The 19,773-nt window shown below is 43.0% G+C and overlaps 9 protein-coding genes and 1 non-coding gene across 10 annotated transcripts; 5 read left to right on the forward strand and 5 right to left on the reverse strand.

The window, feature by feature from the left end:
• Positions 1-128: 128 nt before the first annotated feature.
• FOA43_001374 (uncharacterized protein) lies at positions 129-1,859 on the reverse strand (the record flags this gene model as incomplete). The annotated part of the gene is made up of 1 exon (XM_038921691.1): positions 129-1,859. The coding sequence occupies one exon, from the start codon at positions 1,857-1,859 to the stop codon at positions 129-131; it is 1,731 nt and encodes a 576-aa protein (XP_038777619.1).
• Positions 1,860-2,285: 426 nt separating this feature from the next.
• On the forward strand, positions 2,286-2,359 carry FOA43_001375. Its single transcript has one exon. It is a non-coding gene; the product is annotated as a tRNA-Val (tRNA).
• Positions 2,360-2,555: 196 nt separating this feature from the next.
• Positions 2,556-2,804, reverse strand: FOA43_001376 (uncharacterized protein; the record flags this gene model as incomplete). The annotated part of the gene is made up of 1 exon (XM_038921692.1): positions 2,556-2,804. One exon carries the CDS (start codon positions 2,802-2,804, stop codon positions 2,556-2,558), a length of 249 nt encoding a protein of 82 aa, XP_038777620.1.
• A 248-nt stretch (positions 2,805-3,052) lies between these two features.
• Positions 3,053-7,111, forward strand: FOA43_001377 (uncharacterized protein; the record flags this gene model as incomplete). The annotated part of the gene is made up of 1 exon (XM_038921693.1): positions 3,053-7,111. One exon carries the CDS (start codon positions 3,053-3,055, stop codon positions 7,109-7,111), a length of 4,059 nt encoding a protein of 1,352 aa, XP_038777621.1.
• Positions 7,112-7,155: 44 nt separating this feature from the next.
• Positions 7,156-8,271, reverse strand: FOA43_001378 (uncharacterized protein; the record flags this gene model as incomplete). The annotated part of the gene is made up of 1 exon (XM_038921694.1): positions 7,156-8,271. One exon carries the CDS (start codon positions 8,269-8,271, stop codon positions 7,156-7,158), a length of 1,116 nt encoding a protein of 371 aa, XP_038777622.1.
• Positions 8,272-8,413: 142 nt separating this feature from the next.
• FOA43_001379 (uncharacterized protein) lies at positions 8,414-9,880 on the reverse strand (the record flags this gene model as incomplete). The annotated part of the gene is made up of 1 exon (XM_038921695.1): positions 8,414-9,880. One exon carries the CDS (start codon positions 9,878-9,880, stop codon positions 8,414-8,416), a length of 1,467 nt encoding a protein of 488 aa, XP_038777623.1.
• Positions 9,881-10,384: 504 nt separating this feature from the next.
• FOA43_001380 (uncharacterized protein) lies at positions 10,385-11,212 on the forward strand (the record flags this gene model as incomplete). Its single annotated transcript, XM_038921696.1, has 1 exon — positions 10,385-11,212. One exon carries the CDS (start codon positions 10,385-10,387, stop codon positions 11,210-11,212), a length of 828 nt encoding a protein of 275 aa, XP_038777624.1.
• An 89-nt stretch (positions 11,213-11,301) lies between these two features.
• YRB1 (Ran GTPase-binding protein yrb1) lies at positions 11,302-11,964 on the reverse strand (the record flags this gene model as incomplete). The annotated part of the gene is made up of 1 exon (XM_038921697.1): positions 11,302-11,964. One exon carries the CDS (start codon positions 11,962-11,964, stop codon positions 11,302-11,304), a length of 663 nt encoding a protein of 220 aa, XP_038777625.1.
• A 704-nt stretch (positions 11,965-12,668) lies between these two features.
• On the forward strand, positions 12,669-15,908 carry NTH1 (alpha,alpha-trehalase nth1; the record flags this gene model as incomplete). The annotated part of the gene is made up of 1 exon (XM_038921698.1): positions 12,669-15,908. The coding sequence occupies one exon, from the start codon at positions 12,669-12,671 to the stop codon at positions 15,906-15,908; it is 3,240 nt and encodes a 1,079-aa protein (XP_038777626.1).
• A 1,288-nt stretch (positions 15,909-17,196) lies between these two features.
• On the forward strand, positions 17,197-19,715 carry FOA43_001383 (uncharacterized protein; the record flags this gene model as incomplete). Its single annotated transcript, XM_038921699.1, has 2 exons — positions 17,197-17,200; positions 17,221-19,715. The coding sequence occupies 2 exons, from the start codon at positions 17,197-17,199 to the stop codon at positions 19,713-19,715; spliced, it is 2,499 nt and encodes an 832-aa protein (XP_038777627.1).
• Positions 19,716-19,773: the final 58 nt, after the last annotated feature.

Raw genomic sequence — 19,773 nt, forward strand, 5'->3', positions numbered from 1 at the left:
GTTGAACTTCAGCTTCCACTTCAAATCGAGGTGTTCGCGAAAATGAAGAAAATAAATATGAATGTTGCATCCTTACACCGTATTATTATACAAATCGTCATCAACTATGTACCATTGTATATTACCCATCAAATACTCTTCTTCTCTAGGAAAAACACCTCACTGTTCGATGGCCTTTTGAAAGTTAGTCTATCACAGACTGTGCCCGCCACAATAAAGTTTCTGGGGCTCCAATCACCCACGTTGTAAACCTCAGGGATTCTCTCTGTGAGAGCGGGAAAGAGAGAACTATATATATTTCTGAACTCTATAACATCCTCCTTGGTAATTGGTACCATCTTTTTGACGTCGGAGAAAGTATCATAGATAAAGTCGGGGAATATCTGTTGATCCATGTCTTTGTAATGCTTCTTGTTTGCATTCCTCACTATCCATAAAAGCACAGCCTGATCTAAGAGCTTCTTCTTTATAAGATCGTCATAGTTCATCACACCAAATGTTAAAAGAAGGGAGTTGAAAAATACTGTGTCCTGCTTGACCACCTCCTTAAAGGAAAGCGGCTTGTATTGCTTCAACAATGTCTTTTCTAACCGGTTGGTCTCGTCGATGGCATTCTGAAACATCGTTTTCTGAGACGTTCTGTATGTCTTGATCGCCCTAGCCACACAAGGTGAGGTCCAACTACTGACCTGCATCTTGAAATTCTTGAAAACTTTCACCTTAGTCTCAAGAATGGCTCTCAAGTTGATCACGCCTTCCAACTTCATTCTCGTAGTATACATACCATCCTCACTCTTCAGTCTCACCACATATGCAAAGAAATCTACAAGTCCTTCAGGCAAGATGTCCTGTCTGCTAATTTCAAAATTGATACCTAGCTCTGAAGCATCTTCGGGTAGCTTAGCACCAAACATACGAGCTCCTTCTACCGTTTCCTTATCTACTTTCAAGGTAAGGGTAGTAATATCGAATGTATTGTTGGGAATAACAAAACCGTAGCCTAAAAGCAGCTGGTAGTTAGGCTTATTACCGTAGTTATTGAAGAGTTCATGTCCATTTTTCATTCTATCAGCCGATTCTCGGGCTGTAAAGCTAACATATTCATCATCATTGTAGTCCCAACGAACATTGCAACCAATTTCATGATTTAATAGATCCATGATTGGCAAAAGAAATGCTTTATGTACCTTCTTTTCATGTGGATCGATCAGCACATATGGAAAAGCTCTTGATGCAAATATGCAATGCGCCCAAAGATATGCCGGGAAACTAGTCCAAGACTTGATTGGCTGATCCAAAAAAACAAACGTTCCATTTTTATAGTATCCTTTTTTATAGTCCTTGTAGAATTTCTCCATGTCCTGGGATAAAGTCACTCCCTCAAGTCCCGTCACTGAATTGTACCATTCATCCACTATTGCATCCATGAACCTCTGCAAAAATATAATGGCATCAGTACCTCTGAGCATGTCCTTTTCTTCCTCGTTCCAAAAATAAGGCAAGCCAATATCCTTACCTTGGTCAGGTAAGAAATCAATATATGCAGCCATTTTCTTAGAGATGTTAACACCATCCACTATGGTATCCTCTTTTTCGAACTTGAGTCTGGCCAACAGTAATTGCAATTGTTCATTACGATCATGAGTTGTCTTCCAATGCGATCCGAAGTATCTAAGAGCTAGATCTGGAGTGAGAAAGATACCCTTGGGAACCTTGATAAGATTATCTCCACTGTTAATGTCAGCATTGATCACCGCCGATATACCTCTTCCTGAAATATTCTGGAAGGAAATACGATCATCTATATAAGTGCCATTTTCTTTGGACCACTTGATTAATTCTTCTAACTTGTCTGCCATAGCGAAAGTAAAACAAGAAAGAGTATCGTGGGTAGAAGTAAAAGTCTCTCTTCAGGTAAAAATTTTTTTCTTAGAGATCTGAGATCTCGAATAGATTTCCTCATTAAGATGGATACTTGCCTAAGGGATACAGAGACTTTGTCGGATTAAACTCTGTTGAACTTCTGTAAAAATGATATTAAGTTGGAAGGTAAACAGATTTATGCCTTTTTCTAGTTATTGCGCATGGCTAAGTCTCAAAAGATTGCATCTCCCTGAGATACACTCTCAAGACAAACTCCTAAATAACAGGATAATTTTCTAAACTATTATGAGTTGCAGGGCAAAAATTGTCAAAGAGTCAACATATTAAAGTGGAAACTAGTTAAAACAACTAAAGGGCATTCACACCTCATTATAAGAGCATAAACATAGTTCCTTGTAGTTGGTCGGATAGTCTAGTTGGTTATGGCATCTGCTTAACACGCAGAAAGTCCCCAGTTCGACCCTGGGTTCGATCAATCCACTTATTTTTTTTTTACCACGCCAATTAATTACTTTATAACCAGTCTGCACCATAGATACATAACCGGGTTGCTTTTATCCTTTACGTTGCATCCGTACGGGGATGATTGATCAATAGGTAATTGAAAATAAATAAATAAATAAATGGATGCGTAAGGGAGAATAATAGACATGAAAGAACCGAACCGTGCGTCAATTCTTGGCGTCTCTGGCCTTCTTAAACTCCTCCAACTCTCTAACTCTTCTCTTGAAATCCAAATACTGGCAGTGCTCATAGTCATGTCTCTCTTCGACACAATTCCATGGCATGTACCATCCTTCCTTTCTGCACTTGTTAAGGGGGATCAATAGCCCAGCACATCTATCTCTGAAGGCGATCGGCACTTCATTTTTCTTCATCTCCTCACGTGATATTGGCTCAGGAAGTTCCGTAATAGCCATTTTGCAGTCTAATTAATCTATAATACAGTAAGACGTCAAAGACTCTTAACCTTCGGCTAAATCAATTAATCAATCGATCAATCAATCGGATCCCCCGAAAATTTTTATTCTTGGAGAGATCGCGGCGATCGACGCATACATTAAAGTCGATTCTGAGGGTGCGAACGCGTTTTGATATATAAACATTGATTTGATCTATTTAACACTTCATGTGTCTCTAAGGCTGAGCTAAGTAATCATCCATAATAATGACCAATGAGGATGGGGATATACTAATGGCAGAAGCGCATTCTTCCTTCAAGAAGGACGAACAAGGAGATACCATAATGGATGAATCAGAAAAAGGGGATAAAGTTATTGCTCCCAAGGGAGGTGATACAAAGGACGTGCCTCTGTCGCCCCCAATTTCTTCAACTGAAACCGATACCAAGTCAAAAATTTCTGTTGTGGGACTTGAACCTCTTGACAAGGAGGGGGTTAATATGAAGCCTAAAGAAGAACTCGGTGCACCGACTACGCTGAGCGTGTCCCCGGTAATACCCACTCAACCTGGACCCCCTCCCATGACCAAGCCAACACCACGGTTAGTGATAGAACAACTTGTACTTATTAATTTTAAATCCTACGCTGGAAAACAAGTTGTCGGGCCATTCCATCCATCTTTTAGTGCCGTGGTGGGACCTAATGGTTCAGGAAAGTCCAACGTTATTGACTCTTTGTTGTTTGTGTTTGGCTTTAGAGCCTCAAAAATGCGTCAGTCAAAGTTGAGTGAACTTATACACAATTCAGAGAACTTCCAAGACCTTCCTTTTTGCCGGGTGGATGTTCACTTTAAAAAAGTGATAGATAAATTTGACGAAAATGGTCATGGGTACGCCGAGGATGTACCCAAATCACAACTCGTTGTGTCGAGAAAGGCCACGAGAAACAATTCCTCTCAATTCTACATCAACAACCATGGAAGTAATTTCACCGAAGTAAGAAACCTTTTGAAAGCCCAAGGTATCGATTTAGACCATAAGCGATTTCTTATTTTGCAGGGTGAAGTGGAAAGCATAGCGCAGATGAAACCTAAGGCCGAAAAGGACAGCGACGATGGCTTATTAGAGTATCTTGAAGATATTATAGGTACTTCCAAGTACAAAGAACCAATTGGAGAGTGTCTGTCCCAAATTGATGAACTCAACGACATTTGCATCGAGAAGGAGAGAAGATTTGTGTTTGTTGAGAAGAGCAAAAATGAAATGGAAGAGCCCAAGGAAAAAGCACTAGCGTATCTTATAGACGAGAAGAAATACCTTGAGAAGAAGGCTACCTATTTGCAATTTTCTCTACGTCGAGATCAGCAAAAGCTTGATACCAACAAAGCAAATTTAGAGCAGTTGAAGCAGAGTCTAGAAACAGGAAAGCAGGAGAGTTCCCGTGCAAAAATAGAGGTGAAATCGCTGCGTACTCAGCATGTCCAACTTGGTAAGGAGATTGATCAAATTGAGACTCAAATTCTTACCCTGAAGAAAGCACATAAGAAGATTGAAAGAGAGAAAGTGACAATGGACGAAAAAATCAAACATATGCAGAGCAGTCAGAAGAAAGCATCGAAATCATTAGAGTCACACAAACTTGCACTCAGGGAAGCACAGGCTACCCTTTCCATCAATCAGCAAAACATTGAAGGATATACAGATCAAGAACAAGAACTTCAGATTAAGCTTACTGAAGAAAAGAAAGAGTTAGAAAAGATAAAAATAGAACTGTCAGACAAAACCAAAGATCTTTCTCAGCGGATGAATGACCTTCAACGAGAGCTTCAACCATGGCAGAATAAGATTGATAGCAAACAGGGTGAGCTGGATGTCAAGAACTCAGAGTTAGAGATTCTCAAGAAACGTCTTTCTGAGTTTGTGGAAGAGGAAACTTCATTAAGGCAGGCTATAGAGGAGAAGACGGAACTTGTGAAGTCCAAAAAGAAGCAGATCGCTTTACTTCGACAGGAAAAAGCTCACGTGAATGGTCAAATTGAGCTGGGCGAGCCCGAAGTGGCAGACGCTTCTAAAAAACTTAAAGAGATGGAAAGGCAGTTGATGAGCGCACGTCAAAGAGCAGAGGATGCTAAATCCCGCGTCAGCAGGTCAGAATCCAGAAACAGAGTGCTTAATGCATTGATGCATTTGAAACAGACAGGAAGACTTCAGGGTTTCTATGGTAGACTTGGCGATTTGGGTATCATTGACGATAAATATGATGTTGCCGTTTCTACCGGAGGAGGATCTTTAGATGATATGGTAGTGGATACCGTTGAATGCGCTCAACAGTGCATTCAGTACATTAGAAAGAATGGATTGGGCTTTGGTAAGTTCATTGTTTTGAATAAACTTCGGCAGTTTAACTTACAGCGTATTCAAACTCCCGAGAACGTTTCTAGATTGTTCGATTTGATTGAACCTGTTGAACCAAAATTTGCAGCTGCATTCTACTCGTCGATGTATGACACTTTGGTGACAGAGAAACTTCAGGTAGCCAATAGGGTGGCGTTTGGAGGGAGAAAAAGATGGAGAGTAGTTACAATGGATGGCAAACTCGTTGACTCTAGTGGCGCCATGTCCGGTGGTGGTAGTACCGTTTACAGGGGGGCCATGAAATTGAGATCTAAGCACCCTTCAGGAGCCCACGAAATTACCGAGCATGAAATGCAGAAGTTGGTGATGGATATGGACAACAAGGAAAAGGCCTTTCAAGAGGCTACCACGGCTTTTAGACAAATGGAACAGGCATTGATTGAATATAAAGAGAGGTTACCTCAGATTGATGTGGAATCTTCGAAATTTGATATCGAAATTCGATCTCTGAACGAGGGGATAAAGACTGCAGAAGTGCGACTAAAAGAGATGAGTAAAGATAGTACGCAGAAGAGACACACAGAGACGGAGATTGAAAGCGTGAACAGTGTCATCACCGGACTTTCAGATGATAAGGCCCATTTGAAAGAGCAGTCTTCCGGATTACAGCAGAAGATCTCAGAGATCGAACAGAGAATAATGGATATTGGGGGAGTGAAACTGAAGATCCAAAAGGCGAAAGTAGATTCTGTGGAGCAGAAGCTCGAGATTCTTGGCGAGAAAAAATCTAACGATGGGGTGACTGCTTCGAAAGCAAAGAATCAGATTTCAAGACTCGAGAAACAGATCAGTGATAACGAGAAGGAGATTGAAGAATGTGATGAATCGATAGCATCAATTCAAGCTGAATATAAAAAAGAACTATCGTCGTTTCAGGACTCAGAGAGTCATATCAGAGAGTTACAAAGCTGCAAAGATGACAAGCGGGACAAGAAGGAGAAATTAGAAGACGATTTGGAAGAGGTGGAGTCGAAATTGAACGATCTTCGTAAGAAAGAGATTGAGTCTATGGGAGAAATAGAGAAATACGAGTTGGCCGTACAAGGTTGCGAGAAGAGAATTACCAACATGACTGAGAGTGCCGGCACATTTCAGGTCAGAGATATCGAGGAACTATTGGGATGGATGGATCCAAAAGAAAGAAAACAGTATTCACAGAATCGGGAATCACTTCCTAAGTTGAGACCAGAGGAATTGGAAAAGGTAGATTTTGCTGCAGTGAGGCAAGAGGTAGACAGAATGGAGGAGGCATTGACAAATGCAGAGGTTGATCTTGATGTTTTAAAAGAGTATTCAGGGCGATTCACCGAGTATAAAGAACGTAAGGATGCTTTTAACGAGTCAGTTTCTGCTCGTGACAGTGCCAAAGAGCGTTGCACTCTGTTGAAGGAACAGAGATTAGACGAGTTCATGGCAGGATTCAATGCTATTTCATCTACCTTGAGGGAGATGTATCACATGATCACTATGGGAGGTAACGCTGAACTAGAGCTTGTGGATTCGTTGGATCCATTCTCGGAAGGTATTCTCTTCTCAGTGATGCCGCCAAGAAAATCATGGAAGAATATCAGTAACCTTTCTGGAGGTGAAAAGACTCTTTCGTCGTTGGCACTTGTGTTTGCTCTTCACAGTTACAAGCCTACACCATTGTACGTTATGGATGAGATTGACGCCGCCTTAGACTTCCGAAACGTCAGTATTATAGCCAACTATATCAAGGGAAGAACGAAGAACGCACAGTTTGTGGTGATATCTTTAAGAAACAACATGTTTGAATTGGCTGAAAGGTTAGTGGGTATCTACAAGGTGAATAATCTGACAAGATCAGTCACTTTAGAGAATCAGGATATGGTTCAGGGGGACGAACAGAAGGATGCGAAGAAGAACAAGAAGAAAATAATGAAGGTGTAAGTAATATAATATAGCCTGTACAATAGAGTTATGTAAATGCGAAGTTACTTGAGAAACTCGTCAATTCTAGATTTGAACCTCTTTGAGTTATAGTTAAGCGGCTGAAAGAAGTTGTTAGGACTAGGGTTTCTCTTATTACGATTGCTTGCGCTTCTTCCCATCTTGACAGATATAGCCTTGTCATCCAAACCGCACCGAATGATGACCTTCTCACGATTAGTGACATCATCATCGGAGGGAGTGGTAACAGCAGGAGAAATCTTTGCATTCCTCTCTCTGAAAACAGAACTGTTTCTAAAGTCAGGCGAAGCCATCATAAGACAAACCACTAAAGTGTAGTATGCATCGTTGGCTCCATTATGAAGAAAAGCTGTTGGAATACCAAACCGATCTAGTATATATCCCAAAGAAGATTTGGCATTCTTATTACCAGAAATTGAGTACCACAACGATTGGGTGTCTATAATTTTCAAATCAGCAGGTATATGGATTCCCAAAGAGTCAAGAATAGATAAGTCCCCGCTAACGCCGTGTCCCACGATCACGGTATCCTTTCCCAGCTTATCAAAGAGCTCATGCACAGTAGCCCTAGCCTGGGACATGGACAGAATGGTGGATTCTCCAGTCAAATTTTTATCCTTGGCATCAGGAACGTATCTGCCGTTATGCTTGTCGAGATGTTCCTTGATAACGAGATGCTCAGTGACAATATGCGGGAAAAGAGAGAATCTCTGATATTGAGGATTGTACATGGCTATACCAATTTCGGTAAGCAGATTTCTGGCACGTTCCCATTCTTCGATATCTATGGAGATCAACTTACATTTCCGTAATTGGAGAAGCACGACGGCTTCATCTATACTGAGCTTTCTCTTAGAGTATGACTTAACGACACCCTTCGTAGAGCTCTTTCGATCATCAACAGGATTAGCAATACGCCCAATTGTCTGTAACTTTCTTTCCCTCGTCCCAAGCGTATAAGCCGGATCTAAGTTAGCGATGAATTTTATAAGCTCAGGCTTTAGCATGGGTTCTACCGCAGTGTCTAAATGAGGACTTATATCGAGTTTTAAAGCCTCACTGATCTCCCCATCAGGCTCTATATCCTTGGAAGCTTTAAAGATGGCTCTTTGTAATTTCGAACTAGTAGAGGGCTTCATAGTGGCAAGAACAATTGACTTGCAGATCATCGATACAAGACAATAATACAATAGTTAGTATGAAAGAAGTTGCGCGAATAAGAAAAATTGAAAGATCTCTAGTTCATTCATATATACATGGATATAAGGCGTAAAGAATTCGTCATTTATTTCTGGTAACGACAGCATTAGTAAGGAACTCTAGCGCACTTCTAGCATCAGACTCAGGAAGACAACGTAAATGTTCTAAAGCAGCATCCCGATACTTTTCTGCCAGCTTCTTCGTCTTGGACACACCGCCAGCCTCAACGACAGCAGTACGAGCAATTTCAACGTCGTGCGGAGCGCTGAATTTACGTGCAATTAGGGGGCCGATTTCCGGCTTGATCTGCCAGGCAAAAAGTACAGGGGCAGTAGCTAGACCCAATTTAAGGTCTGCACCAGCGGGCTTTCCTAAAACATCTTCGTTGGTGGTGTAATCGAGCATATCATCAACGATCTGGAAGCAGAGACCCAAATTACGGCCGAAATTGTAACAATGATCGATCATTTCATCGTTACATCCAGAAAGAACGGCAGCAGAGCGTGCAGACTTGGACATGAGAGACGCAGTCTTTAAATATGTCTTATGGAGATAGTATTCGAAAGCGGCCTGGACATTCTCTTCGTGAGAAATGGAAACGGGTTGTTGCAATGTATATTCCGGGACTTTCATTGGCACGCGACCTGTAGGTTCAGGCACTCGCTTGACTTCACCGCCGTTAATGACCTCACTGACCTTCGGTTGAAAAACCGTGTTCTTCAACTGCATAAATTCTCCTTCCACCAAGTTGGCGATAGCTGTTGACATCAACTCAGTCACCTCGTTGTTCCTAAGCCTCGATAGCGCAACCGACGCTCTGGCAAGCAAGAAATCACCTGCCAAAATAGACATCTTATTGGTGAAGGCAATGTTTCCACTAGGACGTCCTCTTCGAGAATCCGCAATGTCAATCACATCGTCGTGCAACAACGAGGAGGTATGAATGATCTCAGTAATCTCTGCAAGTCTTCTCTGTCTGGGAAGAATACCGTTCTGTTCATCCATCCTCTTGACAGCAGCACTCTGCTCAAATGGTTTACTCAAGGGGTTTAGAATCATCTTTGGATTGATACCGTAAAGAATCTTCAACGGAGTAATTGAATGCTCAGGGTCTGCACCTGCAAACGACATGGTACTACTAACCCCTCGGTATTCTTTCTGATCATTGATATCGCTGGAATCAACAGAGATCCTTGTCCTTTCCTCTTGAGGAATTTCCGAAAGGGATTTGGAGATCAGTAAGACAATTAACGGCCTGACGTTTTTTCCTCTTGACTCGAAATAATAGGAGGCCACACGGTTCAAGGTGGGATGACCAGAACCAATGAGGGCACCGATATTCTTGACAAGAGACTTCATCTCCTCGGAAACAAGGAAAAAGGGATCGTTGACCACTTTCTTGGGTTGTGGATTGACAAGTTTATTTCCAGCCTCTACAGCTGCAGAGTAGGACGAAACATGTCGGCAGGAAGAAAAGTGGAACGAGCGATGACTGAATGACCCGAGGATCCTAGATTGATAACTGCGGAGTAAGCGAATGTTTAGCATTGTCTATAAATATGGAGTGGCAGTAGTAAATAACGGCAAGTGAATCTAAGTAAGTAAGCAAGAACCTGAGGACAAAAAGAATAGTTAGAAAAAAATTAGATACCCAATCGACCGACTTTTTCCAAACCCGAGAGTCACTGAGAGAAGGAACTGAGTGAAGAGAGACAGTGATGAAGAGGAAGCAAAGGCTGCAATAAATGATCTCATATTTCAGTGTCTCTTTTCTTGTTACTTTTCTCGCTTCTCTACGATCATGTAGATCACTAGTTGTTAGAACCGTCTAGTACCCTGCTAGGCCCCAGGCTCTTGAGATAATAGACTTCAGGGGTCTTGGCGATAACAGGAACCTGTGTGGGGGGGAGGGCCCTCGTGCCCACGGGAGATTTCTACCGGCCTGATCAAACCCCGTTCCTGCGGTAAAAAAAATTTATTCTCACTCTAATCTTGACAGCCCGCCCACTCAACTAACGTTCTCTACTCTATAAACGTGCGGTTACCCCCATCATGGCTGACTGGATATCTACATTTCCGCTCACTCAACATATCACGGAGTTTACCAAGAACCAGATATGCCGGGTTATCAGCGCAGGCCCAGTGCCGAAGCATGTTGGTTTCATTATGGACGGTAACAGAAGATATGCCAAACAAAACCATATGGAGATGAAGGAGGGCCATAGTGCCGGCTTTGAGAGTATGGCCAAAGTTTTGGAAACATGCTATGATTGTGGTGTGGAGGTGGCAACAGTTTTTGCATTCAGCATCGAGAATTTCAACAGAAGCCGCTATGAAGTTGAGTGGTTGATGGAGCTCGGAAAGGCCAAATTTAAGCAGGTGGTAGGAAATGGAGAGCTATGCGAAAGATACGGAATCAAGATCCGGGTGCTTGGAAATTTGGATCTACTACCTAAAGATCTTTGGAAGGTGTTGAAAGACGCTGAAGAACTCACCAAGAACAATACCCGTGCCATACTAAACGTCTGCTGGCCTTATACGTCACGCGACGACATGACACACGCAGTGCGAAAGGTAGTGACGAAGGGATATCCACCGGATGCAATTACAGAGCACTTGGTGGCTGAAAATCTATATACTGGAGGGCTTCCCAAGCTTGACTTGCTCATAAGAACGTCTGCTGTGTATCGACTGAGTGACTTTATGCTCTGGGAATGCATTGACCTAGATTGCGATATAGAGATAGTGTCAGTTCTGTGGCCGGAATTCTCGCCGGCCAGAATGGCATGGATTCTTCTCAAATGGGGGTTCGGCAGAACCTATTATGGCCACCGCATGGCTAAACTGATCAACATCGATGATCATACTAAACAGACGTGACCATTTTAATGTATATCTACTATTTTTTTTGCATATATAGTGAAGACTTTTATTATTTGTATGTTCACACGTCTCTCTACTCAGAGGATTCATTCTTTCTCGTGGGTAGACTCATTCTCTTTCTGAGACTCTTCGAACTCCTTCTTGAACTTCTCGGCATTCTCCTTTGAACCGAATCTGATGGCAAAAGTTTGGACGGCAGGGGAACCATCAGAGACATCTCCGGTAACTGTGTAGACCCAAGATCTCTCAGATCCCACATTAGGCTTCAAAACGTACTCAGGAGCCAAATAGTGGTTGGCACACACTTTCAAAGTCTTGTCTCTTCTCATAATCAGTCTAACTTTACCAGTTTTCTTGTGCTTCAAGAATCTAACCTCTCCTGTACCTCTCTCCTTCCATTCTTTGGCATCTGGAGCAAAACGGAACATCTTGGCTCTCATTTTGAATGTGACATCCTCGTCTTCCTCATTGTTCTTCACGTCAACCTTATCTAAATGGACCAATGGCTCGAAATGAATACCATCATCTTCTCCTTCGGTCGATTTTTCATCTTTTTCTTTTCTTTCCCTTTGTTCCTTCTTCTCCTTTTCATCTGCAGCCTCATCCTCTGCCGATTCACTTTTCTTTGCCTCAGGGGCCTTCTTGTCACCTCCAAACATGGCAAACACGTTTGATGTAGGAGGCTTTGGCAACGAATTAGAGCCACTTACTGGAGCTTTCTCGCCCTTCTTGGTGTCTTCAAAGGACATTTTCTGATCTTGGGCTTTAAAAAATACTTGCTTGTTGATTACTATAAGCAAATAAAAGGAAACAAATTATGTACTACGAAAGATCCAGGAAAAAAAATTACTTGCAGCCAAAAAAGTCCAAAATTTAGAAGTTTCTCGATTTTGACTCAGGCTCGATCGACGCAGACGGTTGACTACAGCAGCAGCGGTAGCAGCAGCAGCGGTAGCAGCAGCAGAGAGCAATGAAGAGGAGCAACAAAATGGAACAGCCAAATACACACATAATCTGTGGGGGGTAAAAGCGGTCCAAAAACATCCTTCAGCTATGGAACAGCGCCCTCGCACCGCAAACGGGTGGCAAGTAGAAAGAATCCTGGTATCCAATGTGCCCAGTAATGCCCGGTAGAAACTCTCACTCCCTACAGTCACAATAGGATATTTATGCCGGTCATTTCTCAGTCTTAAGTTAGAAGGCTGGGGGGAGGGGAGGCGAAAATTCAAACTTTTTCACTATCAAGTTAATCTCTATCTATATCAGTGCTAATTTCTGAGTGGCTGAACTACGCTTAGCTGTTGTCGGTTTCTCTCTCTACCCTTTGGGAAATATTGGACTATAACAGTTTCTTCTCGTTTTGTCTTTCCTTCCTCCTTGTACCAATTTTACACGATCATTTTCTTTTGGCTCATTTCTATCTCACATTCTCTTAACTTAATTCTGACACTTCATGTCTTCTGTGCAACAGGGAACTGCTAGAAAGAGATCTAAGGACGCTCTACTAAACGATTTGCTTCCTGCAGATCACATCTTACATGTACGCAAGCCTTCCGATGATGTCAGTCCCTACGAGAGTCCCGATCTGTACTATGGTCCCAAAACGGACCCTGCCAATAGGAAAACTCACTATGGAAGGCTGCGAACTATAAGTGCTGTTTTTCCCCGACCATCGCCTGGTGTTAGATTCAATCCTGCATTTCTAGGAATGGAGGTAGCACCTCAGTATGGTTCAAGCGATACCGATATTCACACTGCAGGTGTTCGCTCTAGTCATGCCGTAAACGGCTTGTTTTCTCTTGGTGATAAGTCCGACGATAGCGATGACGACGGCGACCTGGAGAGTGCCATTAACAACCAGGATGATTATGAAGATAGCCAGAATCACCACAATCCCCCTCGGGTTACCAACATACGCAGGCGATCCCACATTTCTGACATAACTAAACCTATTCATAAGAAGGAAGAGGCTCAGCTAGGATCCAACGAGAGAGGATTTATGTCTGACTCAGGACATCTACCCGAATCGGAAAATACAGAAAGCGACCTCGAGGAAGACGAGTTGCAACCTAGGATTGCGTCTGCTTCCAACTCAACTGGGTCTTTGCTAGCCTTGGATAATCAAAAACGCTCCAATATCAATTACAACATCATGCCAAGAACAGGATTGTCCTCTCCGTTCAATCGATCTGTTGATTCTCTAGAGAGTCAATCACAATCCAGATTGATTGATCCGAAACTTTCAGATCAGGGTAGTGTTTCTCCGGATGACGTCAGCTCTATTGAAAGCGACGATAATGAAACAGACAGAATGAGTGCCCAGTCTGAGATTGGCGTTACCAGCCCTTCCATGGATCCGCACAGTCTTACCGTCAATGGTCTTTCTTCCCAGTCTGAAGAAGGATTAAACAGTCAAAGAGAACGATCTTCAAGCTTCGTCAAAAGATACAACCACGGTATAAACCTATGGAACGAGCTGACAAGAACAGGGAAACTCGAAACTCATAAGAAGGATGATCAACAGGGAAAGAGAGAATTGACTCATCAAGGATTTGATCCGAATGATACTCAGTCTTCACGAGCCGCGTTTGAAATGTCCCCTTCGCCTCCTGCCGAGTCATCACTCAGACGTCGTGCTTCTGCAGACGATTCCTCTTCCAAAATCAATCCAAAGAGGTTTTTTATTAGCGACATTGATACTACTTTGGAGCAACTTTTGGAAAACGAAGATACTGATCATAACTGCCAGATCACCATCGAGGATACTGGTCCAAAGGTATTGAAGTTAGGTACGGCCAACTCCAACGGATTCAATCAATACGATATAAGAGGTACTTACATGCTAGCAAATCTTCTACAGGAACTCACCATTGCAAAGAGAATGGGTCGGAAGCAGATGATTCTCGACGAGGCTAGGCTTAACGAGAACCCAGTTGACAGGCTTACCAGGCTTATCACTACGGTGTTTTGGAAGAACCTTACACGTCAGGTCACAAAAGATACTGTGTTGGAGATGGCACGTGATACAAAAATACATTCAGCAGAAGCGAAATTCCCCAGGGTTTATGTGCCCCACCATGAACCTGAGCAATATTATTATTACATGAATATTTCCAAGCATCATCCAGAATACCAGTTACAAGTAGAGTATCTTCCCGAAGATATTTCCGCAGAATGGGTGAAGTCTGTCAATGATAGGCCCGGGTTTCTTGCGTTGGCCATGAAACACAAGTCTGGAAGATACGGCGATTTGGACGGCTATCCATACGTTGTTCCTGGAGGACGCTTCAATGAACAATATGGATGGGACTCGTATTTTGAAACCCTAGGGCTTCTTAAGTGTGGTAAGGTGGACCCTTGCATTGGTATGTGCAAGAACTTTATCTTTGAGATCAATCACTATGGTAAGATTCTCAATGCAAACAGATCGTACTATTTGTGTCGGTCGCAACCTCCGTTCCTAACTCAAATGGCTCTCAGGGTGTTCAATTATGTGAGATTGCACGAGCATCGGGAAGAGTTGGATTTATTAAAAGATGCTGCGACAGCTGCGATCAAAGAGTATAATGATGTGTGGTGCTCGGAACCACGACTCGACAGGAAAACAGGGCTTTCTACTTATCACCCAGGTGGATTGGGATTTCCTCCAGAGACGGAACCCTCACATTTCCACGCTGTGCTTAGACCGTACTGCGAGAAATACGGGATCAGTTTTGAAGAATTTACCCAGAAATACAACGATGGAGAGATTAAAGAACCTTCGTTGGATGAGTATCTTTTGAATGATAGAGCTGTCAGAGAGTCCGGCCATGATACTTCTTACCGTTTAGAGGGAGTGTGTGCACACTTGGCTACAGTTGATTTGAACTCCCTTTTATATAAATACGAGACGGATATTGCATTCATGATAGAGACATATTTTAGCAACAACTTTGTCTTACCAGATGGTACCGTGGAGAAGAGTGAGAAATGGAAGAAGTTGGCCAAAGTTCGCCGGGAGAGGATCAACAAGTACATGTGGAACGAGGAGGACAGTTTGTACTATGATTATAACGTCAGGCTACAGAAGCCATCGGAATATGAATCAGTGACATCATTGTTCCCACTTTGGGCCAATCTTTGTTCAAAAAGACAGGCAGAGAAGATTGTCATGAACTCGATACCAAAGTTTGAGGAGTTCGGGGGTCTAGTCTCAGGTACAAAGCGTAGCCGGGGTAGAATCGGAATGGAAAAGCCTTCGAGACAGTGGGACTATCCGTATGCCTGGGCACCCCACCAGATGATTGCGTGGAAAGGATTGTCTAACTACGGTTACTACAACGTAGCACGACGGTTGGCTTACAGATGGTGCTACATGATGACATTGGCATTTGTGGACTTCAACGGTATTGTTGTGGAGAAGTATGATGCCACATCGGAAAGACAGCCTCATAAAGTGAATGCCGAGTATGGAAACCAAGGCTCGGGATTCAAGGGAGTAGCCACAGAAGGCTTTGGATGGGTCAACGCATCCTACCTAATTGGTTTGGGATTTCTGGACCGTACTGGGGTACGCGCCTTGGGTACGGTGACCCCTCCCAGAGACTTTTTCCACCATATCCGACCTGGTGAACTGAAGACGTATGCACTAGACAAAGATCAAGAGGTGCGGGCACGGAGAATTAATTTAGCATCTAAAAACGACGAGAAGTAAAGTATTTTGCTTCGCTCCGAGTTACTCCGGGATGGAATGCACAACGGTTAGACTGCTGAGATATAATCACATATTTTTCTATAATTGAATTGAGCTACTAGCATAGTTGCAATGGTACATGGCCAAGGGGGTTTCGCTTTACACCTACAATCTCTCCTTGATTCACGGCTGTCTTTTTGTCCTTCTCTGTAACACTCTATAGAGCGAAATTTGAAAATTTTTTTTTCCTACTAATAGGACCGGCCGTCTGAGCTTTTTGACAGATGGACTTAATTTTTTATGACTGCGATTACAAGAGGTCAGACGACAGTAAGATAAACATCTGTACAACATCAACATTATTCTTTTTCTAGTTAATAATTAATTCAGAACATCCAATTAGCCGAATTCAACAGATCCTTTTACACCACTCTCGTTCGTTATCCGCATGACTCAATGAACGATCCGCACAACCAAGCTGCCAACGGCGATAACATTAAAGCCCGCAAATTGGGTATCCCGGACATGAATGATTCTCACCTATTTAGTCTTTTGGAGCTCAAGTCAGACGTTGCTCCGGCCACTACAAAGCCTACTACTGTTCATAGTACCTCCTCACTGCGAAATATATCTGACAATACAAACAGCACAGCTACTACTACTACTGCTACAACGGCGTCTACTGCATCAATGACCACCACCAGCAACGAATGTCACGCAAAATCAAAACTGACCTTTCCTAAAGGCAGTACTATACATACAATCAATCCTACGTTATACCAGGGTACTCCGGAAACGTCTTCACACACTTCAACGTCGTCCAATCTTTACCAGATGGCGGACGACGGATCATCAGATATCTGGAGTCTCAATTCTAACAGCAGAACGCCAAATCCATTGAAAGATCAACGAAGGGGTAAATCGGCCCTTTCTTCTCCTTATAGGCAGAATAACACTGATCGCAGCAAACATTCAAAGTCGCAGTCACTGTCAAAGTCCGAGCTGAGATCAAGTTCGAAGGTAAATCCGCAATCACATTCACAATCAGAGTCTCAGTCACGTGTTCAGTCACAGCAAAACAGCTCTCAGAGCTTACAAAGTATGCAAAACCAGCGGAATGATATACTCCTCCCTCCTCTCTCTGCTCGTACTCTTCACGAAGCTCCCTCATCCGCCAGTCTCAGCTCAAATCTTCGAACACCCAACCCGTTTAGACAAAAATCCTCCTCAGGCGCCGGTCGTCTCAATGAGCTAGCACATAGATTTGGTGACTATTTTCTTCCTCACAAGCATCATCACCATCATAGTCATGAGTCACAACCGCAACAGGCAGGATGCAATTCTGCTGGAGGTCTTTCCGTGTCTCCATCGTCAATGGGAGCAGTTAAATCGCGAAAGAGTGTCTCATCCACTTCATCTTCTACTTCCATGGTTAAAGAAACTCATTATGTTCATGTGGAGTACGACCCAATTACTCGAAAACGGATTCTCAACACATACGAAATTTTGAAAGACCTTGGATACGGACAGCACGGCAAAGTTAAGCTTGCACGCGACATAGATACGGGACAATTGGTGGCCATTAAAATCGTTGATAGGGCATCGAAGCCCGGACTCGGCAGATTAACCCGTCGAGGATCTCTGGTTTCTCAAGAAGATAAGATTAGACGGGAAATTGCAATTATGAAGAAATGCTGCCATCCTCATATCGTGAAGCTTATAGAAGTGTTAGATTCAGAAACCTCTCGAAAGATTTATCTGATTCTTGAATATCTGGAGAAGGGAGAAATACTTTGGCAAAGACGTGACAGCTCTACGGACGAAAAGCCAGAACCTTTTCTGACTGTTAAACAGGCCAAATGCGTATTTAGAGATGTGGTTTCCGGACTAGAATATCTGCATAACCAAGGAATCATACATCGAGACATTAAGCCATCAAATTTATTGATCAATAAGGATGATGTCGTCAAGATATCTGATTTTGGTATTTCATTTGCGGCAAATTTGGACGGTAATGGGTTGTCTGATGACTTTGAACTAGCTAAAACTGCAGGAACTCCGGCATTTCTTGCTCCTGAATTGTGTACCACTGATGGCGATGATGTCAGGGTGACGTACAAAATTGATATATGGGCTTTGGGCGTGACTCTCTACTGCGTTCTCTTTGGTCAGTTGCCATTCTCTGGAGAAACAGAGTTTCAGCTCTTTGACGCCATCAATAATGCCCCACTTTGCTACCCAAACATGGAAGAATGGAGGGTGTCGCCAAAGATTCCTGAGCATGATTTTGTTCAGATCAAGGATCTTCTGAGTGGACTACTCGAGAGAGATCCTACCAAACGAACTGAAATTGAGCGGATTAAACGGCATCCATTCTTTCTTGAGGGCTTAGTAGGAAAACAGTATGAAGAGTATATCAGTAACTGGCGTAATGATATGAAAATCGATGTTACCAATCAAGAAATGGATGATGCTGTCATTGGTATAGGAACCAGAATCCGCAAGAAAATATCCAAAGTGCTTGGATTTTCTGCGCACAGTCACTCTCACCTTAGTTCCGGATCGTCCCCTACTCAATCGCGTATTGTCCACCTAAAGCATGTTTCTTCCTCATCTCCGAGCTCTTCGACTCTTAAGACCGATCGTTCGTACATTTTTTCCGAGGCTCTTAAAAGCAGTAACGAGTCGCAGATCTCCTTGCAGCGGCCGCATTCACAAGTTCACATATCTCCCTCTTCGCTACGTAATCAGCAAGCAAACATCAGCAAATTTACAGAGTCAACAGACGAGAGTTCTGAGACGGAAAATGCTAATGACGTGGAAGACACTTTGGTAGATCACGAGCAAGATGATAATCTTTCACTCTCTGACCATTCTTCGATGTCGTCGACTGATGCCAAGGTGGTGTTTTCAGCATCTCCAAATATTTCTGTAAATGCCAGTCCGAATAATGCCCAGCCTCCATCTGCCGCCTGCTCACAAACTTCGTCAATCTCGGAGACCGATGACACTGAAACTGCTAGACCTCACATCCCTGGTGGTGAGAAACGCCGTGTTCCAAGCTTTGCCTCTCTCAACAGTTACTACGATGATGGATACATGAAGAATTTGACCTCTGGGAACGGCCAGACTTCTGCTCAACCACTGCCGAATTTTACTACAGGTGCTCCAAATGCGCAGTTCAGTAACATTGGCCGTATTTCTACCTCAACAGGAAGTCGGAAGAGCAGCAGGAGTACTTTGGATCATTATGGATCTTTTGTTCCAATGACAGTCGTACACTCTGCAATATCCATTCCTGAGTATCTCAAACCGACAGATATGGATCCAATCGCCCCCTCACTTACGAACGAGTATTATTCGAGTATATACGGTGGTAAGAAGATGTTGAAAGAGGATGCCAAAGGTAAAATGCGGAGTACCAAGAGTCTTGGCTCTTCTGGTATCGTTTCTAGCCCTGCTATTGGACACCATTCTGTCACCTTTTCTAATGATTCTGGAAGTGAGAGAAATACAGATATTTGCGCTGATAGCACGAGTGCTAGTAAGAGTGACGCATCTTTGATAGCTTATGACTCATCAAAGCCTGCTATCCTCGATAGGGCTGCCATATACGGGAAAAAAATACCTCTTACTCTGAGAATGAAGAAGCCAATGAACCGTTCTTCATCGTCATCTTCGTCGTCTTCCTCTAGTGGCGATGAAGATGACAATGGCGGTGAACTCATGCTTACTGTGAGACCAAGAAGACACCCACATCGAGAAGAAATCAATGACCGCAGTCAATCTTCCCAGCATGCGCCGGGATTATCTAATGTTCCGGAATAATAACCGGAATAACTTGCTTACACGGCTAAACGCACACATAGATATAAACACATAGAAA

The sequence above is a fragment of the Brettanomyces nanus genome, chromosome 1 (genome assembly GCF_011074865.1).
Source record: "Brettanomyces nanus chromosome 1, complete sequence".
Lineage (NCBI taxonomy): Eukaryota > Fungi > Ascomycota > Pichiomycetes > Pichiales > Pichiaceae > Brettanomyces > Brettanomyces nanus.